The sequence below is a fragment of the Anopheles coustani genome, chromosome 3, assembly GCF_943734705.1.
Source record: "Anopheles coustani chromosome 3, idAnoCousDA_361_x.2, whole genome shotgun sequence".
Lineage (NCBI taxonomy): Eukaryota > Metazoa > Arthropoda > Insecta > Diptera > Culicidae > Anopheles > Anopheles coustani.
Window position 1 is genome coordinate 11552123 of NC_071288.1, and position 23274 is coordinate 11575396.

Below are 23274 nucleotides of genomic sequence, written 5' to 3' on the forward strand. Positions count from 1 at the left end.
TGAAGTAAATTAACATTTCGATTCAATTGATTTAATTTTGCTCTCAGCACGCGCGCGCACACTCACTCCCGATCAGCATCGCCGATGCTTTCTTATGCTTGCGTTTTCATGGCGGCGAGTGCTGGTGGCACGTAGAGAGTTTGCTGCACATGAAACGGTGCCAGCATAAACGATTCGATCTGCAACCTTCAGTCCTGCAATACCGAGTCGTTCTGTGGACCTTTTGCTTTCTTCCGTTTCAAATCGGGGGAACACTGTAAGAAAACGCATCACTCTCTTCTCCGGGAAAGATTGTTGCGAAAGTTTGAAATAGTTTCCCTAAATTGAATTTCCACAAAATGGTTCCTACTGCTTGCGGTTCAATTGTAGAACCCGTTTGATTTGGTTGTAAAATAGGTTAAATATGGTTGGACCTATTTTTCCTTTGTGTGGAAAAACAAAAATGTGACGTGGCTACCGAACAGAAATTGCAAACTAAACCGATTGAAAGCCAAACCATTACAAAGCGACAAATTTAACGTAATAATCTCATCACAATACAAATACAGCTGTCACCTTTCTTTGTTTTCCGTTGCAGCGCAGGAAAAACAGGACGCCCAAAACACATGTTGCGTTGCTGCGACCCGCTTACGTAAGTAATTTATTCATCGAGGGATCTCTCACGGACGTCAAACATCACATGGGCCATTTCTCGCATCCACTTGCACCGTCTCACCGTCTTCATCTTTCCCTCTACAGTGTAGCGTCACCAGATGGACGCCTGCACCGATCTAATTTACGAGACAGTTTTATGCATGCCCAACCCGAAACCCAAATGCTCCCAAACTTGACGACTGCACCAGCTTCCACCCCAGGGCGGGGCTAAGAGTTCATCCGAAAATACTTTTCTTCACTTGTTGTTGTTAAGCGAGGTTTTGCAAGTGTATCAAAAGAGAAGAAATACATTTATTAAAGACCCATGCAAAAAGCAAACGTAAATCATGTGTTGCGACGGTGGGCACGGTGCTATTATCGAATTCCTGACACATTGTTTAATTTCTGTTATGAAGAGCGAAGGCAGTGAGTATTTTTGGGAGAGCGCTGTTAAATGGTAAAGCAATCAAAACTTAATTGACAACCACAAAGAGCTGGTTTGAAACTAAAAAAATAACGAGCTATTTCATGCAAATTAGAAGTTTGCTTGTTAAAAGAATCAATAGAAGACATGAGATATTTCCTATAAAAACAAAATTCAAAATAGCAAAAGATGACCTTAAAAGAACGATCCTTTGCATGCTTTACATCAACTGACAGATGCTGATAACGTCTCAGGATATAGTTTCCACATTTGAGAACGAGATATGAAAAATGAATAAACAAAATATTTTACTGCAGTAAAATTCATTCGCTAGCCCCGCTTGTTTTGGCTTATGAAATTATGAAAGCAACCTCATTTCCTTTCTTCCTCGCAGCACAAACCGCCCTTTTTCCACCGAGTGTTGCCTAATTTTCTCATTATGTACCAATGAGTGTTGTAAGTGGATATGTAAACAAAGCGGCACAAAGGACCAAAAAACAAATGGTACAAGCAACCGAATGCCCAAGGTCACTCACCAAAACACCACACACCACCAAACAATGCTACCCTCCCAATGACGTGCATCGGTATCAAAGCTCCTTTGAAGCCCTTCGCTGGCTTTTGCTGCGCTTTCAAATGAATGAGCTCGACCCGCTTTCGGCGGAACCGAGATAGATGGCAAGATTTGCCCTTTTGGGGCAGATGTTCGAAAAATGGCCGGTTCAAAATCCAGTTCACTGCCACCATTGTCCCCAAAGCGGAGCGTTAGGGTAGTCCTGAGCTTTGGCAAGTCGAAGCAGCTCGCCAACTGCACAGCGAGTCGGAAAAGCTGCCCAAGGGAAGCGGAGAGCTGGGAAAGGAATGATGGGTCGATTGCTTTATAAACAAACGACGGACCGAGCAACGAGCAGCGCTAAATGAAATGCAGAAAGTGATATTTTTTGGGTCGTACGCCAGAGCCTCGCATGGCACACAACAGCCAAGGGAGGGATTTTTGATGACAACCGAGTCGAGTTTGGTAGCAGCCGGTCGGTTTGCGGCAGCTTGTCGCAAACAAAATGCACCCGGTGAAGCGGAGTTCCATGTTGGAGTTGGAGGAGTTTGCGTTGCGGAGGTGGGTTAGAACCAAGCGACGACTTCACCCGAGAAACTACTCCAGCAGCGCCGTTTATCGCAGGTGACTGCCACTATTAATGCTGCGGGTAGTTTCAGACCGGCACGGGTGTGTGCATGCGTCTGTGAGTGAATGTGGTTTGACACCTTGGTGAAAATATACATGAAAAACAGATTACCTTCCACACGAAACGAAACGTAATAGGGAGTGAAAAAACAAACAACGAGAAAACGGTGAGTGTTTGGGAAAAACATTTGAACTTTGTTGCTTTCGCAACAGTGAAACTAGAGCATGGTAAACAATCCACTCCACAGCGGCTGACCTAACACAAGGTCGATGAAAAATATATTTCTAATTTTGTCCCTACCTCCCACAGCGTGCGCCCGCCCCATTATACCAAGATGAAGATAACCTACAACAACACCAATGCATCTAAACGCTCACGTACTCAGTCACGATGATGCTGGATGAAACTTTTGTGCCACACCACCACCGACAATATGATTTAGATTACGGTAGGTCAGTAGCGTGGTAGAAAACATGATTAGATTGCTACCGAATGACGTCCGTCTGTATGGGGCGGGTTTCTATTTTGTTTTAGATTTGTTATGTAATAGTATTTTTTATTTTTAGGAACGATACGACTTATTAAATGATTTTTTTCCTTTTTTACAACAGCATCTGTGTCGGTTTTTAAACTAAAAGATTTACCTTACACGTTAGCAGGTATCAAGGACAACGTTAAAAAAACTAATTTATGAGAATCTTTATGAGAAACAAAATTAAAAAAATAAAACTCTTCAAAACTGATTCTATTTAGAAAAAGCAATGTTGATTATGAAAGTGATAGCAAAGAAATTGTTCCTGTACGCTCTACGAAGCACTTTTAGAAAAAAAAAGTAGAAACCCTATATCTCCACAATTTGCAAATCTGCTTTAGATTATAATAAATGTATTTTTCTTCTGATTAGTGCACTCTGTTCTTTTTATCATCTTCAGTATAAATTCAATTTTGCTAATCCATTTCACATGAGAAATTTCGAAAACAAAAGAGGCACCACCAGGCCATGTAAGAAAAGTGATGAGAAAAGGCGAGCTTTGGGGGAGTTGTTTTGCTAGCGCAAAGTTTTAATTAAATCAATCTTAAGCCCCATTAGACCAACCAACGGTTGGTTTGTACGAAAGTATAACATCCGTAAATGGGATTTCGCAAGCAGGTGGTCATATAAAGGCTATTGGATTAGGAATTTTACGAAAGCAGCTACTGGTGGGATGAAATATACTTTCCACTACAGTGAATAATGCTGCCCATTTCTTTGCGGAACATATTTGACAATTTCCATGAAACATGCTCGGCGAAGGAAAGGATATGCAAATAGAAGAACGTTTCCCGAAGCCGTTTGACATGGTTTGCGGTTCTCCACGGCAAAGGTGTTTGCATTGCTGCCATCTCATTGTCGCGCACGCCATACAACTCAACCACAACTATGTTTGCCGTTGTAAGAGCGCATCGAAGAAAAACCGGACCTTAGTGAAACGAACCTTTCCCTACCGGACAAAAGGGGCAAAACATAATGCACTAACTTCGACCGCCGAAGTAACGTAGCCGCACAATGCAAACTTAACGCAACGGCACACGGAGCAGGAGCCCGTGCGGTAAATGGAAATTGAAATGGAAAATGCAAAGAGAAAATAGCCGCCGGGAAAGCAGCAACCATTTCCATGCAGCGAATGCAGCGAGTCAACGGACAAACCCAAGCTCAAAACCTTCGCGTTTGCATCGGCCAACGTCGGCCCCCGTTGCCAGAAGGGGTTGGAAAATAAAATATGGAAAAAGGCTGCGAGCAAAAGCGTTGCGGAGGGGTTCAAAAAAAAAAGGCCACGAGTGTAAACAAATAAAGCGTCCGAAAACCTCCAACCGATGCGCCTCGAAAGTGATGGCAACGACGATATGCAACGGCGCGCACTGGTTTGACACGAACCTTCGGAGGCAAAAGCAAAAGTTTAAGTAATCAGTAAAAAAAAACCATCGCATCGTGGAATAAATAAAATCAGAAACGGGGGGCCTGAGGATTTTTGCAAACGACCATCACGCCTCACGGGGGCGTCCCCGTTTCGTCCTTGAGAATCGCGCCATGGCGTGGGGGAAAACACGACGTTACGAACGGGAAAGGCAGCCCGATTTCCACGGGAGTCTCGTGTGCCGACTATCGATGCTGGCTGATGATGGGTATGATTATGTTTGGAAATGCGGTACTGATGGAGAGCAAACGAAATAATATTTGTTCTGCATGCAACGAGTTACTCCGTGCCTTCTGCAGTCAAATCAGGGAAACCGCATGGAGGCGTTGACCGGATGTGGTTGTTTGAAAAGCAGAAAAATGTGAGGTTAAAAACCGGTACATCTGCACACAACAGTTTCTCAACTCTTTTCCTATGGCATGTTTGTTTATCTTTTTGCTACATGTTGTTTTTACTCTTTCGAAACATTACTCACCTGCAAAGTATGCAAAAGGATATCAATTTCTCTAATGAAACCATGCGAACATACGGTAGGTCTTTTTTCCACCATAATGTGCATCTGTTTTAGTATGTTTACGTTTTTTTTTAGTACATTCACCTATGAAGCATACTCGCTTTGTGGAGACGTTCCGAACAAACTACCGGATAAAAAAAGGAGCAAACCATCTCCCGACAATTGACTAAGTAAAACGAGTTAATCAACCCGCAAACATGTTGACGCCGGCACGCGTCAGTTCATCAGTTGATTGGCCCGTAAAAGAGAGAACTACTTCCAGCCCGATAAAGAAACGTCACACAACAAAAAAAAACCAACCCATCAAAAAGGCATTATTACGTGTGCCACATCAACCCCCAACCCGATCACTTCACGGGCTGACCCCGGTGGGGAGTTCTCGGCGTCCATAAAGTTCTCCATGCCATCGGACACGGCGCCATTATGGTCAATCTTTTTTGCACTCCCTCAGGTGCACCACTATGGTCTCGGTTGCATGGAAAGGATGGTTGCTATGGAAAATTTATGCAGTTCTAAAGTCGAGCTCGTGACAAAGTGGCTCGTGTCGTAAAAGTGTCTTTGGCGGAACTTTGGCTGCTTTTTTCTTCGTGTCCACTGAACACCGAGCACCCTGGTGGTCAGCTAGTGCTGCTGATAAAAGTTTGAAACATGGTCCGAAGTTTTGACGGCGGTCAAATGTTTCTTTCATTACATTCATAAACTCCCGGCCAATCGTCGCGTATATGCTCGAACGAGAGACGACATAAAACCAATCTTGTATTTCCCCCCAAAATCACATGTTTCGATATATTTGTTTTGCTTTCCGAAAACCTCCACAACAGTCTTGGCCCACGCATAAAACGTAGCAAAATACATTCTCCAACAACCGTCCTTAGGAGGCCAACCGATAAAGCCGGGCGTCAAACAAGCGGGCTGGCGAAGAGAAAAATCACATCCACCGCACGTCGCCGTGGGGTCAACATAAAAGTGTCAAAGAATGGAAGCCGTTTATTTTTACTGCCACTCCGTGCCGCAAACCGTGCCGCAACGTCCACACGCTCCGGACGAAGTCGTTCCCGGGCAGCCTGATTACGAAACGAACATCCTTTCTCGCCGGACCGTCGGTATCCAGGGAGCTTTAGAAGTCTTACGTCGCAGACCTGACCTTCGCAACGCGCAGCCCCTTCGGTGAGGTGGGGGTACAGTTGGGTGTCATGTGTGGAAGAAGGTCCCAGGATTGTCTTGCGATTGAAGTACAAGTCCTCCTGATCTTACGGTGGAAATTGAGTGCCGAGGTGTTCTATCTCCAAAAAACGAAAAACAAAACCTTCCACTTGCTGCCAAATTTCGGTGCCAATTTTTACCTGCAAATGATGGCGGAGCATGTGCGCTCCCGAGATGGTGTCGATAGGTGCTAGCGAGAAAACGAATCTGGTGTACCAGAATCGCTCGACGCCCATTACCGAGCTCGAACTCGCAGCGAAGTGAAGGTACAGGGCATCAAGACAACGTGACAAAGAGGTGGAATCACATTCGCCCCGTGGTCGGTTGTTGCGCAATGGGCGTTTTTGATAAAAGAAACATGAAATCAAAGGGAGAACAGGGCCCTGAGGGTGCGCCAACTAACACCCAACAAGAATGTCCCTTTTATGCAACGCCACCACCTCGAACGGGGGAGCCCCACTAATCCAATGGAGTGAAGTGGTACGTCGATGTGGAAGGGCACGAAGGGGGGGAGGGGATACGTTGCACGCGACCAACTGCACCGAGTGCACCGACAGTGCAGCATAAATGTCATTGACCGAGTGTGGAGGAGAGCTCGCCCGGTTGCTGCGGCCGCAAGTCACGCGATTTCTTCGACTCCAAAAAGGCAACCGCTCGACAACTCGAACGGACGACCGCGTCAAGTGGATTGTGTTTCTGCAAATTTGACTTCTCGCAGGGAGGGGGCGAAAGGGTGCCGGTGCAATGCCGTTTGCGCCCACAAGTGCATCAACGCTTCCCCTTCGCGAACGGCAAGTCGTCGGTGTCTTTGGCGACTCGCGAGTGTGCGTGCTAATGTGCCCGCCGGCAAACGTCGGCCGTTTACGAGCGCAGAAAGCACGTTACGTTTTATGAAAATGGGGCCAATCGTGCGAAGCTCTGGTTGACATTAAGCTCGTTATTGTTATTATTATCATTAAAAAAGTGTGATAATTTATTAAATTGCTGCATTAGGAGCGTGGAGAGCGCAATAAATCAAAACCGCGGACACTGGCACGTCGACAACTGGCGCGGTGTGAAACAGATCGTGTCGGCGAGAAAGGTGGGCTTTTAAGGATTTTTGAATATATAAATTAACTCGTGATGAGTTAAGTCATCCGTTAATTTAACTCTTACTGAACAACCAAAATTTTAATAAGAATCTTTTAGTGAAACTTTTGGAATTTGACACACGTCAATGAGTAATTAAGCGCACACAGTAAATAAGTAAGTAAAAGAGTTGCTAATCGCAACAGACGTTTTAATCCCAAGCAGTGGTTCCAATCCATATTTTAATGGTGGGCTTTTAAGGATTTTTAAATATATGAATTAACACGTGATGCGTCAAGACATCCGTTCGTTTAAGCCTTACTGATCAATCTTAATTTTAATTAAAATCTTTTAGCGAATATTTTGGGATTTGAAACACTTAAATGAGTAATTAAACTCACACAGTAAATAGGTAAGTGAAAGAGTTAGAAATCGAAAAACTATATTTCAATCCAAGTGGTTCGAATTCATATTGGAGGTTCAAATCAATTTTGGGATGCAAATCAGAAATGAGTTACAAAAACTATGCAAGATGTTTCAAAACATGACAGATGATGACTCACTCATTCTTACTCCGAACGCACATCAGTACGGATACAAAAAGGAAAACATTCTTTGATATGGCCCTTATAATGTTTTTAACATCGAAATAAACCTTCAAGTCCGATGTCACGGATGCACCTACGCACACCGACCCAGGTTATACATTTTCCCAATCGGTGTTGCGAACATAAAAATAAAATAACTCAACGAAAACGAAAAAAAACAACCAAGCATGATCACGTGCATGATGCATGCTGCGAACTCTACGAAGCGCACGGTCAAGAGCCTAAAATAGAACCCAAAAATAGCTTCAAGTATTTTAAGCATGGATGAATCCAAAAAACAAAACGATTCCGAGCGGAGGAACGAGTGCTGGTTTGTTGTTTGATAATCTTCACTCCGACGCATCACTCGAGCTCGTTCGATTTGCTCCATCGAATGAAGTAGAGTGAACACGCGAAACAACCGTCGCACACTTGAGCCAGCGCAATTCCTGGTGCCCAGTGGTTCCCTTCATAGGTCCAATTTATTCGCTTTTTCCCTTTGCTCGATGCGGATATTTATCGTGTTATTCGTTTTTCTCTATTTTTTTTGTTTTCGGTGCAACTCGTTCGCTCATCAGCATAAAGGGAAGCAAATAAACTACGGGAGGAAAAACCTTTTTACCAATGAAACGGAAACATTCAAACAAACGACCATCAAATGGAACGCGGTTCGGTTCGACTCCGGGCAAAAAGGTAGCTTTGAATAATTTCCATGGAGAAAGAATGGCGCTCAAAAATAAACCCATTCCAAAACCGGCCCTTCACCGAACGTCATCAAGTGGTCAAATTGGGTGGAAAATCACGTTTGAAATTTCGCTCGACCATTACGTACATTATTGACCTCCGAAGGCGATAGCGGGAGACTTATTTGCGTCCCGAACGAACCACCCTTTCCCTCCCTTTTCCGCTCCACTCCACGATAATGATAAACGACGAAACGGAAAACCATTGGATTTTCTTTGATTCTGCGTACGACGGAACGGAGTTAACCGTGGTCTTTTTCCGGGTCAATGGCCGCCGGGTGGGAGGAAAACGTCAGCATTATGTGTGGCAATGGAGAGAATAAAACGCCCTGTTCTTGCGAAGAAATTCAGCCGAATCGACCACAAACCACCGGCCCGAGAAAAACTGCTGAGTCGCTTCGCTCGGACAACCCTCGGTCAGGAGTGAAAAGTGAGAAAAGTAACGCCTGGCGTTAATTTTGGGATAAACACGGCGGGAAAATTATGGCACACTCATCGACTGACACAATTTTTTGGAAGGCATTGCAGAAGATCTGCATTCTCCATAAATTAAACGTTTGGTCGACGTTTGAAAGGGGGGAACGAACGAAGATTTAATTATCGTTTGGCAACAAAGAAAGAAAAAAAATGAAACACACACACCCACCCACGAGCCTGTAGAACCCGCTGTTTTTATTCATGTTTTCATCGTAACGGAACGAAAAACACGCTCGACAAACGAGAGGCGACTAAAAGTATACAGACCAACCGAAAAATCCACACAAAAAAAACAGACGCTCAGGAAAATCCCATTCTTTTTCGCGAAAATCAACGCAATTTTTGACACCACCACCTGACCCGAGTCGGCGCGTGTTTGTTTTGCGTATCGTATTGTGTGCCGCTTTATGTTGATCTCCACCGAGGTGACAGTTTACTTTCGCTGCCTTCGAACTCGACCGGCGATTGTGGCAAAAGATTTTACTTTCGTTCACACCCGTCGTTTCGTACTTCTTCCTTAGGGCCGGTGGTTGCCTCGGCGGAAAAATGATATTTTTAACAAGCATACCCCTTGTGGTGCTGCTGCTGCACAGCAACCGATTGCAGACACATCCGATTCATTCATCCCCAAGGGACCGCGCAAGACGAAGCGCGGAAAATGATTAAATCTCGTACCGGCTTAAGAAGCTAATGCCGCCCGGTAACAAATTGCGTTCATAAACTTGTTTGTTTGTTTGTTGCCTGTTATGATTGATGAAGAACAAAGCAGGCAAATGAATGCATGCGTAGTGTTTAGAGTTGATAAATGTACAAAGTCAATCGAAACCTGTGATACCACGCTTTTTGCAACATGACGGATCGGAACCAATCTCCACGCGATCGATGACAGTCGAGTCGAGACACGGAGACACGATCCGACGCACAGCATTAATGATTCCCAATTGAAAACCGCACATTTGGACATAAACAATATTGATGGCCGCCCCCCTGCCAGTGGGTGAGCCGTTGCCATTTTCTTTTCTGTCCACCCGAAGGATGCCAATAAATATTCGTCGCTCCAGAAGGATGAAGGACAGGCGGTGGAAAGGGAAGGACAAAAAAAAACGAGAGGACATAAAGCGATACACTTCATTTGGTACGGTTATCAAAGAGGTAAAAAATGAATAAAAACAGAACGTCCAACTTGGACAGTGGGGATTAATTTATCGAGGCCCAACCGGGGGTCGGGCGAGTCAATTATCTTCTGGCCGTTGGGGCTTTATAAAAATAGGATAAAACAACATCAGCAGCAGCAGCCGATGCGAAACCAAAACACGCCGAAAGCGGATTCGTTTAACCCGTAGAATTTATGAATGCAGCCTGCACGCGGGACGGATTTGCACTCACATTTATCGTGCCACCATTCTACAGCACGCCGGAGTTGCAGTCCCGTTGAAAGTGACACCATTTTAGCTTGCGTGTTGCAAAAAAAACGATACTACATATCCCTTAACAACCCTCCACCCTCTGGAGCGTGCGGGTTCACGTGATGCACTTGTCCCCAGATCGATGCTGCTGCTCTACTTCTAACGCAGGGAGGAGGGAAGGGTTTTGGTTAATGTTTGCCGGGACGATGGGGAGTGGAAAATCAACGTTCATCGATCAACACACAGCAAACGGTTGATCCCATAAACTACAAGTCCTGGGGGAGTGTGGGGGGCCACCGAAGGGGTGACCCCAGCCTTCGCACGAAGGCGCAAGATTTTTATCTGAAATTGTTTATTGAAATTGTAGCCTGCAGTCTCCGGGTGCGGACCTTTTGGGAGCTCGCCTGGGATCCATGGATGCAAGGGGCAACATGAAAACGGGCGTCCCCATCGGGTCTCGACGCTCAGGGTGGCACTCGATAGATCCCAATCGCGACCAGCGTCTAGCCACGCGCAAATCGCAAAACCCAGCGTCGTGCGGTAACCTCCTCCTCCTCCAGAAACCAGTTCTCATATGCGTCCACCGCATATGCGAGAGCCGGTCTGCGCGTAAATGCGTAAGCAAGCGAACGAGCAGGAGAAGAAGTAAAAGAACACACACACACACACGCACCACACAGGGGCAAGAAATAATGGTCACAAACCACCGAACATGGGACACTCGACGAAACCGAAGGTAAATGAATTCATTTCGCTCGATGATTTATGGCCGATAATGTTGGGCACCCTGTCCCCCACCCCGGTGACCGTCGTTACCCTTCTCCACCCTAGCTGGGGTAGTGTTTTTTGAAAAATTTACTATAATCAAAATAGCCCCCACCCCCACCCCCCAGCGAGGGTGACCCAGTTCCTTGAGGGAGCGCACCAAAAGGCACCGCAAGCAAACCGGATGGTGGTGGGCTGTCGGAACAGTATGTTCTCCGCGCCGGTCGGTTCGGTCGCTGTTTTTTAATTTGTAAATCGAAGTAAATGGTGAATAAATTAAAGCTCTAACTCAGCATCCGACCCCGGCCAGGAGTCTGCGATGACAGTCGAGCGCATGAGATAAAGAGGGAGAAAAGGGCCGAAGCCCGGAGCTGCTACTTGCTGTGTGAACGTTGGCAGGAGGTACGCACTCTGCATACTCCGCGAGAGTGGAACCACGGCAGGATGGTAATTAAAACGAGCTCGTCAGGGGGGGGTTCTTCGGTCACCCAAGTCCGTTGAGGTTAAGCGAATGCACTCCCATTATGCCGAGCACCATTAGGTTGCGGAGGAGGGGTGGTTGTGGTGGACATGGGGCGTTGCGTAGGTTCAGTTGCGTTCTCAATGCTCTTCTCGCCGGCCCGGGAGTCAATGTATGCCGACACACCGACCATTATAAGATCGTCGGATCGATCAGAACGGATCGATTGATCGAACGCTCCGAGAACCGGCGGCCATCGGAGTAGACCGAGCCGTGCGTGCCTTGCGCCCCTAAAACCCCGCGTCCCCGGGAAGCGAATGATCAACGAGCTCGCCGTGGTGCGAAGCGTTAATGGATCATACGCACGAGATAGAGCGGTTAATCTGATTTTCTCCCTCGGTGTGTTTAATAAATTTAGACAACAACGTCGATTACGATTACGACCCAACCGAGGCTGAGAGGGGTGGGCTTGCGGGTGGTGGGGCGGGCGAGCGGTTGACATTATTCGTGGGTTGTTGCACCGGTGCACCTCGGGCACAGCGTACCCACCTGTAATAGTTGAGCACAATTTTAATTTAAAAACACAAAAATTACATCTCCATCCATGCGTTGCGAGGGCGCAACGGCGACGGGCGGCGCCGATGGTGGCGTTCGGCGGGAGGGTGACAAGATCTAACACGAAACGGACACATTGATTAATTAAGCGTTGTTTAATTTGCAATTATGTGATATCGAAACGATGGCCGCAGTTGACGTGCGGGGTCAGCGCCGCACTCGACTAGCAAAAGGAACGAACGAACATTGCACGGTTGCGTCGGCATACCAAGGATGATGGATAGGATAAGGACGATGCAAGCGGAGGAAAAAAAAACACGAGTACAATGTTCAACTACATTCACCAGCGCTCGAGCAAGCTCATGCACAGCTTGTACCAATCAAATATTGTTTTTTAACATTATAAATATCAATATTTAAATTGTAAATAAGTAAGAGTGGATGCCTTTACACAAAATCACCAAACCGATTTAGCTTGTTTTATATTCATGAAGACTTCTCTTCACCTCTCGATAACAACCTCTTCAGAATGCATTTGCATTTACTACTTACTCTATATTTTGATAGATGCTATTTCTAGCAACTGTATGCCTAATACCGCTAACATTGTAGTGAAACAGCGCAGTAAAACGGAGTTCCCAAATGTAATGCTCTTCATCTAGAATTTTCAACCCAAAGGCGATGGCTCTCTGCGTCGCCTTATTTAACGACTTTGGCCGCTCCTTCTGTTGGACTTGACGCACAAATCTAACTTCAAACTACTGCACTAAATCATTTGTCATCTGTCCAATGATTCACATTTGTAAACCAACTTTGTTTACACAAAGATTTTCTTATGTTTTGTGAGCTAAATTTGACAGGAATGATTATCGGGAACATATCAATGATGCACATATTTTCTACTTCGCATTTGCTTCGCAACCATAAGGCCTTATTTCCAAAACCGATGGGAAATGATGGACTGATATCCTTGACTCAGACTAATAAGAAGAACTAAGCGATTGGTAGATCGAAACGGAAGTGTCGTCCTTCAGCGGGCCCTTCAGTTGTCTATCGGGAGCCGCTAGAAAAGAAACCAGTGGCAGGAAAGCAGATCGGGAAAGTGCGGAATAAACAGTGTCCTAAAACACCTCTTTCACGTACCCGATCGCTCAAACAGGATGATTTCACCAAAACGACTCCATCTGGTAGCAATCAGCACAGGGAAGGATCCGGTTGGCTAACGAGAAAAAATGCTTTTGATGCCTCTCCATCCGATAACCATCCACCGGCAAATGACGAGCACGTGAGCGCTGCCATCGATGACTTTGCTGATCCGTGTCCCGGGACACTATTTGCTGCCTCCCTCAGGTGGTTCACGGGATTTGACACGTTTCAGCTGCATGCCCTTCGTTCTTTTCATTTCGAACGGCAAAACAACGAGATGGGGATTTACCATTTTTGTTCACCGTAACATTTTGCAGCAGCAGTCACGGCGACGACGACGACCGCACACTTTGCCGACATGTGTTGGACACAGCGTTCAAACCCGCTCGTGCTTTGTCGGCGTGACTCCCGCGGGGGGAAAGGCTAAATTATAAGACAACACCTCGTCACATCGACGCAACTCTTCTTGCGTGAGTAATTCCACCGAACGGAAAACTAGGTTACACATTCCATCGCGAGAATGTGAAACATATATCTGCGCTGAAAACATGATCACCTTTCGAACGTCGCCACCCGTTTGCCGCACCGAAAAAAAAACACAAATGTCGATCATAACGACGTGGTGGTGACGGAACGTGTGCATGGCGTCAATGTTTGAAAGCCATTTTTGTAGATCGAACACATATGGTGCGGGTGAAAGGTTGCCTGAGAGCCCGTAAAAACAATCGACTAATGCACCCAACCAATCCGTCCGGGCCGTCGTTACACCCGAAGACATACGGGCGCCGATGAGCAAAGACCGTTTAGTCAGCATCCTGTGCCCGTTGCACGTTTACACACCCGTCAATTTTCTCTATCAGATGGACCTTTCGGTTCTAGGATGGGGATCCGTGAAATCGTGAGGAATATTGGGCAAAGATATGCTTAAGGGGCACTGCGAGTGTTTCACACAAATGGAGTTGGTGCTACAAATACGCATAGGCACAAAACAAAACGAAAACAAAAACAAACCATGGTAGAAGAAACCCGAACTGAAACACTGCCGTTCGATGTGTCGACAGCTTCTGACCATGTGTTCGACCTTAATTATGTTAATCTTGTTAATGAAATCCTAACAATTGCCAGCTGGCGGGAGCAAAATCACACTTGAAGGTGGAAAAAAATCATACCAGAGGGAAGAAAAGTGGCGTTGGAGATATTTATTTTATTCCTACAAATTTAGCATGTAGTCATCAAAATTGTTTTAACCATATTTTTAAGAAAATCAATCCCCCATCAGGGTGCAAATGATAAATCAAGCCAAATGTAATATGTTCCCACAAAAATACCCGCTAATTTTTACCAACGATTCGCACTTGCTAGCGCGTGTAACTTTATTAGCCGTCAATTTCACAATAAACCATCCCGCTGGCGAATGAGCTTCCGAACATAAGAGTGTTCCGAGCGTAAAATAAAAATAAAAAAAGAAACGCACATCACAAGAAAAGCGTAAAACAAACACGTACGTTAAAATTTAATGATGGTCCCGCACCTACACCATTGAGCGAGATGCGGGATCTGGATGCATGTGGATGACTTTCTAGTCGCGCTAAATGGGCCCCGGGGGTCGTTGCCAAAAGACAGTAGCTTAAGACGCTCGTAGTGTGCAAACTTTTACGAACACCCCACGAAGTCAGTCGCGGGCTGGATTTTGCCAACATCAGCTCTTTAGTATCGCGCACAAATCACATTATGGCGTAGGAGACGTTATTCTTTTCAGTCATAAAGACCGCTTCAAGGAGCGTCGCTCATACGCGGCGTTGCGCGAACTGAATTAATTTCATAAAATTATATACGATTTGTGATGTTAAATTGTGAACAAATGGTTTGGGGAACATGACAAAGAATTTGAGGCCTGGATGAGTCAACCGACAAGAAATCCATTGATCTAAACCACGTCTTCTCGTACGTTTCCGTTATCTGCACGCTGTTTTTAGACATTCGCCTCAATCAGGACGGTTTCGCAAAAGTTCTTGCGACACATAACGCCAAACCGGGGAGGGCTAATTTGGCAGTCGGCGGGCATAACGACAAAATTATACACCCTAGAAACCGCCCAATCGTCGTCAGGACAAAAAAGCAGAAATTATGATGCGATGACTGAATCTTTTTCGAATGGAGGCCTCAAAAACTTTGCGAGACATCGGAATCGCCACGCCAGTAAGATCTAAACCACCTCAGTTGCCTCGGAAGCGAAACGACGACGAGGGGGAAATGTGGAATGCGCAGCGTTTTGCAACGGGACGCTGAAACGAAATTGATAGAATTAAACTGGAGCAAACCAGATTCTAGCAACTGAGCCAAAGTGATTCGTTAGGCCAGGTTTCTATCGTCCAGCGGGTCTGATGGTGTATTTCTTTACACTTTGTAGTCTGGCCAGGAGTTGCTTATACCCGTCCGCTTGTCGTGGCTGCGTACATACCACGCTGGTTTTTTTTCTCTTGATGAAAACCAGGAAGAGTGTAAAGCCGGAATAATTTGGAGACTCCGAAAACGCATTTGCTGACAGCAAAATGCTACTAAAAAGTTGACTGAAAGTCTTTAAATTTTACGAGTTACTTCCGAGCTTCTTACGAGCCGTAGCTTCGCTAATAACCCACGAAATCTATTAAGTCATTAAGGGTGCTTGTGGTTACTTGTGGGTGAGTGAACCGTCAATTCGTTCCTTTTTTATATAACTGGAAACGGAAGAAAGAATACCACCCCCAACGAAACGATCGCATAAATGAAACGCCTCTATCCCCCTGTCGCGGGAAGGACTTCCGTCAAAATTACGCCCGGAAAAATACCGAAACGTGGCCATTCCTAGCCGAACCTGGGGAAAACGACAACGACGATGAAACGGGAAACGACGGTGGCCTGCAACAATTACTTCCACGGTGATGGCAGCTGTGGTATTCAATTACAGTTTGTTCTAGTTTTGTCCGATACGCAAATTGCGTATACTACACATCCCACCCGTGTCCTTTCCGAGGCCGAATGGCACCGGGCCGGGAAAATGACATAATTACGAAAATGGACGACTTTCGCTGACAGGCTCGAGCCTCGTTTGATGATACGGGCTAGGTCGGATGGGATCGGTGAGGAAAGTGGTTCCCTGTTGGTATTGAAAGCGTGCGGCAGAACTTCGAAAATGATTCCGTGCCGTTTTCGCAGCAGTTGACCCATTCCGATCGAGTTTAGATAATCTTTATTTGAGCTTAGGGGAAACACGTCCCGTGTGATGATAAACTTGGTCTAAACCAAGGCACGAGAGGGCTACGAACAAAGTTTTATGATCCCTCAAAAAATACCCACGATGCAAATTAACCACACGCAAGTTTTGTAGCATTTGTAATCTAGAAAAAAAAATTAGTAATACAAGAAGCGGGCAAAAACTGGAGAAAGACGTGTAAAAATAAAAAAAATGTTTGCAAATGACTTACCGTGCTTGAAGGTTCCCATCAAATGCTCTGCGTCGCCGCCATGATGGCAGTCGTACAGCGATTTTCCCAGCAGATCAGACGGCCCATAGCCGAGCAGCGAAAGCATTCTGCGACAAAGGATAATTGTGGAATAATGATCAAATTATCACTCAATGAAACTGTCATCAGGCACACTCACTTGTCATCCACGTAGCTGAACTTCATCCCCAGCGTGTGCTTGGTCAGGAAGGTGCTCGAATCGAGCGGCACCTCGATGTTGGCCGGATGCGGCAGTGGACGTGCGATGGACACCAGCTGACGCTGGCCCTCCTTGTCCTTGCACGCGATGTGTCCGGTCACGTGCAGCACCTTGTACGAGGCGCTCTTAATGTTCACGCTACGGCCACGGCTCGTCAGGGTGCACTTCAGCCGCAGGAAGAAATCGCGGTTCTCCATCGGCCTACAGTCGCTGTTTGCCACCCCGTTGAGCAGCTCCGACGGCGAATGGTGCCGACCGTTCAGGGCCTCACGCAACTCGTCGTGATCGCACTGGTGGCTGTACTCCCATATCGGTTGTCCCATGATGTCGATCTGTGGACGACATTGGAGGCATGTTGTTGAATGTACCCATTGGCGTCGTGCCCTACGAGCGCGTTTGCTCGACCTACCTGAGAAATGCCAAGATACTCGCTGACATTTTCCGAAATGTACGTCACATCTCCCTCGGCCGAAAGAATCATCAGAAAACCGTCCAGCGCCTGCAGGGCTACCATTTCCGGCTCCAGTTCGAGCAGATTCAGACTCTGCTTCGCTTCAGCCGATACAAAGTTATCCTCGTGATCCATCGAAGCATCGTCGGTATCCTTTTTGATTGCCAGCTGCTCCTCCGTTGATTTTTGCGACAACTCGGGAACTGCAATAAAAGCCAAGACACACACCCTATCAAATAACAGCTAAATCTCCGTGGCGCCACCTAGCGGTAGTGGTACAGTTTACATCGCATGAAACATTTCCAAAAGATTGGATTGGAAACATTTCAAACGGAAATTACAATTTGAAATTTATGAATTATGAATTTTTAAAATATGACAATCTGACGAGTACATTTTTGATACAAATTATGTCAAGTACAGCGTTGAATTTGAAGAATATTTGTAATCAATCAATCGTTCATTGCTATACTCTTATCTTAGAAATGTTCATTCAACAAATTACTTGTTTTACATCAATGAGCTGCGGTACTTACACAGTTCCAACATGTTGCGAGCCTTGAGAAACGCGATTGACAAACGCATTACCGACGCCTTGTCCAGATGCTCGACCTCCTCGGCAGGCATCGGTAAAAGACCTGCCAGATCCTGGAAGATTTCGGTTTCACGCGATCGACGGCAACGTGCCGCATCGCGCGACTTTTCCTTGCGCTTCTCATTGTTCCTGTAAATAAAATGAGCGAGAGAACAAAATTATCATAATTAACTGTTAGAAATATAATTAAATAATATAAACAAATTCATTATAATTGCAGAGAACTTCTAAGCAGTTCCACGAATCTTTTGACAACGGGACAAAAATGTTGCCTATAGGAACTCTTATCACCAATCGTCCTACGGCCAATCACCAACTTCGCATTCTATTCATCATCCTCTCTGGCAGTCGGTTGCCAAAACATCACTGATTAAATGACAACTACTTGTCGCATCGGGCCATTGTAAGCAGCGGCACTCGATGATGAATTTATGAATATCTACAATCACCAACAGGCTGCCATCTACTGCAACAGGCAAACTTAGGGAGCTCCTAAGCCGCTAAGCCGGTTTGACTTTTATTGCATTTTGATTTGACATCCTACCTAAGCGAGCGAACCGGAATTATCTAATCCTGTGTCGCGAAGTGCGCTCGGAAAACTGTGAGGAAATAAACCGAAACAATCTTCCCAGATTATCGTAATCTGGTACAAGCGGGAGCTAGGAGCGGCACCTTAGGAAGAGATTTCTACATTCACTCAATGCGATATGCTCCCCGATATCGGTATGGCATTGAGCTATGTCGGCAATCATTGATATCAATCCCCACGCGAAACGTGTGAACGAATGTGTATGGAGCTCACCAGCGCATGCAGACACGAATCACGAAGTTCTTATCACAGGGGTTTTGCTTCATGCACCGCGCCAGGTAGAGCGCGTTCGCAAGGAAACAATGAGGGGTTAACAGACTCAATTAAAACATCTTGATCGATCTGACGACACTGAGCTTGACAGACAACTCGATATGAAGTAAAACATCTTTCTTCACTTTTCGGATACAAAAACTTCAGTAGAAGTTGTACCAACAATGTATTGGACTGAGCAAAATTGCCTTTTTAGAAAGCATCCTACATTGCGTTGGCGCTTAATCGGTAATTATCAGACACCGGTGATAGCACGTAGAGATTAACCCGCACCAGAGTTAGATTACCGCCGTTTATGAGGGATGAGGATGATGGCGATGATGATGATGGTCTATAATCTATCGTAAATACATAAAAATCACACATTTATGGACAATACGGGCAGTTCATGGAGCCCCGTCGACAAAAACAAATCTACACCGTTGCGCGTTGGGGGCAGTTCAATTTTCGATTGCTTCGGAAAGTGCAATGGCCTGACACTTATATATATATTTTACGGGGTAAAACCATCCCCCAACCTTCGAAAACCCGTGCGTCACTGGCCGTAAAGTCTAGTCTATCACGAAGGGTGGGTTAGATGCATCTGCTAGATTTTTCAACATGTATTTTCTTTGTCATTTTTTTGCAATGTTATGGCATTATAAATCATTGTTTTGATGAGCTTAGCAACAGGTCCAGTTTGTGGGGTGTTTTTGTGGCATGGAAAGCCCATTTTTATCATATATCATAAATCATTTTTTACAGATAATTTACTCCCTAGTCATACAAAAAGATGACACATCGCTCTTTGTGTGGTCGATGTTTTTGAACATATGAAACACAACAACATAACTTAAAAAAGCCCGAATAAATATTTTTATAAAATGTAAATTAACAAAATATCAGCAATAGTTTTATTGGTAAGAAATCAAATTATGATTTACGTATTGATAACAAATAATTAGTAACAGCAAAAATTAAAAGAACACTGTCCATTTTCGCTGAAAATATGTACAGATGGCTAGTCGGCATATTTCATCTCACGTTTGCAGCGGAAACCTGACATCTGTACGGTTCAAACCTAGTTGGTTTGGATCTATTTTTGTGTCACGAATGGTATTTAAAAACAATTCTCGTAAAAATTGTGCACAACGTGACCAAACAGTCGCAGTGCGAGAATGTGACCGTTCCTGATGTAACCGACATGTGACAGATCGGTAGTAAGAACGCCCGCAGATGCACCCCTCGGAAGCACGTCGCTCGCATGTGATCGACATTTTTTCAATTAGCTCCCCACGCTCCTTCCGGTCATTCACATCCTTCGCGGTTCGTGCGATCTCGTGAAGTAACACAGATCATAACAACGAGAGACAGGTGGGCCCAGAGAAAGCTGCTAGAAATGGTGGAAGGATCACGAGGAGCCGTCGCAAGATACAAATTTAATCCTCCTTGCCTAACAACTGCCCGGCACGAAGAAGGACCCTTTTAGAGGCCGTATTTGCCGAGCGCCTCTAAAGGCACGAAACGGGGGCACTGTTTGCACAAGAGCGCGCTAGACTAATTCAAGTAACCAGCCCTGCCTGCCCAGGGCCAGTGATCACTTTAATGGAACCAGAAGCAACAGAGACGGCAGCAGTTATTGCTCGAGACACACAAACAGTACGGTGCGCGCCAGAGCAAACAGCGCCATAAGGAAGATAGTGTGCGATGGGCGAGAAAAACAGATCCAACGTCTCCGTGGTACATCATCTCGTCGCTCGCGGCAGCCATAAAGTGATCATGGCGTAGGAATGATGATTAATGCTCCACCGTTTCAAGAAGCAGGTACGGTGACGGCGATGGGGTATACCGGGGAGAAGGTGAGCCTACACACCAGCAATCAACGTTCGACAGTGTGCGGTGACGCTCTGGCACGTCGGACACGGATTCGAAAGGACCTTGCACCTAGCGGACGCTGTAAACGCCGTCTCAGACGATAAACGGTTTATATGGTACACACTATGGCAGAGTGTAAGCCAATATTATGCTAGATCAGGGGTGGCCAAAGTGTTTCTAATGTAGACCAAATTCAGTAAACCTTCTAGAAGGCTTTAATAATAATCTAAAATAATCATTTCGAGCAGGTCTATTTGAACTTTAAATCAAGTTTTCAATTTAATTTTAATTGCATTTCATGTCAAATTAACCAAAAAATTAAGTTTACGTTGCGAAGACTTGACAGTGCGGCTCACAACTTAGACTTACAGTAACTAAACTGTCTAAATGTATGAATTGGGATCTTTAGGGTCGAATGTAAATTTTGCATTTCCTTCATACTATACTCTACCTTATCTCTACAACGAACAACAAAATATTTACTCTTGGATCAAAACGACTCAACTCAACACCTAAACTACAAAGCGACCTTAAGTTGCCAACCCCTGAAGTAAACCCACCCAATGCGCGATGTGTTCGGTAAGTCGTTTGCTTGCTCTTCAAAACAACCAGGTCTTATCAAGATTTGAATGACTACTTAAGTATAATCACCTGAGAGTAGTGAGATTTTCAAACTAAAACGATTTGTATTGTGAAACGAGAGACAAGTCACTCTAAGTGAAACGGGGAACCTTCCGCCCAAAGTCGAGCAGATACAAACCATCGAAGTCTCCGGTGGTGGCAGAGTGTTATATACTTTTTGTTTCAGCTCAACCAATCAGGAGCGTTGAATGCCAACCTCTGCTTCCGATTTGAGGCTATCAAAAACCATTCGCTAGAAGTGGTTATCAGGATAAGGCTCTGAAACCATCAGTAGAGTTATCGGCTTGTATTTCTTCGCTGTATAAAGCTTCGGGTATATAAGGGCCATGCCAACCATGTGGTTGTGGGAGATACAAATCGCGTCCAGATAACCCACCAACGCACGAACCCGATTGGACGGTGCTCCAATTGGTCCAGCCGTCCATCGGGAGCTGGCTCTACTTACATGAAGTCTTCCATGTCGACCATGTTGACGTAAGGACACGGCTCCTGGCCGTAGTAGCCGTAGCAGTGCGCGTAGTTCCATGGTGGTGGGCCCTGGCAGGGCGCATAGGACGCGGCCACGTACGGTTGCTCGAGAAAGGGCGCATTAGTCGATGCCTGGGAAACATTCTGCGACATGAATTCCACCGGTTCGCCCATTTCAACGTACGCCGATGGACCGGACGGAGGGGGCGGCGGAGGCCCTGGATAGAAGGGCTGATGATAAGCGCCACCGCCACCGGGAGGGACCAGTTGCTGATGGTGGTAATCGTTGTTGTTGCTACCCGTCCCCATGGCTGTTGGAGCCGCCATTTCGGGCTGATGGTGATGTAACACACCCTGCGGTGGTGGCGCAGCTAGCCCCTGGTGGTTCGGGTAATCGTAGGGCATCATTTGACCGTTGCTGGTACCACCGAACCCACCATAGTCAGGACCACACGAAGGAACAGGTGCAACAGGGCCCGGATAGCAGGGCGCACCGTTAAACCCGGACTTTGGCTTCTCCACATAAGCCATCGACATTGCTGGAGGTCCGTAGAACGATACGTTCTCACTACCATAATAGCCACCATTACCACCACCGTCGTACACTACACTTCCGGATCTTCCACCAACGCCATCATTGGCGTACCAACTCGACTGCATCTTCCACTCAACTAGCACTCACTAATTCACAATCCTTCACGTGAGATATTCTGCCGCATTCGGCCCCCAAAACACCCTGGATCACCAGACCAGACCAGACCAAGATGGCCACCCAAGAACCGATTGCCTTCGAACAAAGGGCTTGATTCACACAGAGTCTAACCCCGAAAAAACGCACCGAAACACCGGATCGAACCGATCGCGACCGACGACACCGAAGACTGAAGGGTGTCTAATCGTAATCCAATTGCCAATACCAGTAATTTATAATGTTACACTATCTGCGGCACGTTAACGACGGCGTTCCGATAAAAAATAAATTCAACAAAAAAAAATAATGAAGGGTTCGTAAAACGGGCCACGATTGCCAAACGGGGCCCAACCACTCTCCTCAGAGACTGTCTCTCTTTCCGTCGAGGCCTGTTGTTATCGGCAAAACGGTTCCCGATCCAGTCAACGAACTCGCCCGTACACCGGAGCAAACGGTGAAGACAACACTGGCTACCGAACCGAATCCGGCGCAAGAGTGCCAACCGGGAGAGAGCGCAAAATTCAACCCAGTCCAGCGGTCCGAGGGACGGGACCCGGGCTGGGTGTGGTTTGAGATGCGGAAGCTGTCGAATGTCGGGTCTGATAACAAGATACACACGACCACGACAGACGTCGGTGTTGGGAGCGTCATGCGCTAGGAAAGGTAGATCGCTATGAAGGCACAGGAACTAGCGATGTAAGAAAGGCGTTAATGAATGAAGTAGGAACGAATGGTATCTAATCCCTACTCAGATTTTTTGCACACTACAAGTCTTTAAGAATTAATCAATTTCACTTCAGGTAAAGATCAAAGTCGGGAGCAGGGCTTAATATGACTCCACTTTTAGAATCTCTGCAAGCAACTCAGGGCACTCAAGCCGACTTTGACCCTC

General features: G+C 45.9%; 1 protein-coding gene across 1 annotated transcript in view; it reads right to left on the minus strand.

Annotated features, from left to right (window-relative positions):
• Positions 1-23274, minus strand: part of LOC131259809 (protein similar-like) — a 116448-nt gene that overhangs the window by 87368 nt on the left and 5806 nt on the right. The window contains exons 2-5 of the mRNA XM_058261401.1: positions 17807-17994; positions 17229-17473; positions 16760-17151; positions 16582-16688 (exon numbers count right to left, since the gene is read on the minus strand). Coding sequence (XP_058117384.1) covers positions 16582-16688; positions 16760-17151; positions 17229-17473; positions 17807-17994 — 932 coding nt within the window. The remainder of the gene's footprint in view (positions 1-16581; positions 16689-16759; positions 17152-17228; positions 17474-17806; positions 17995-23274) is intronic.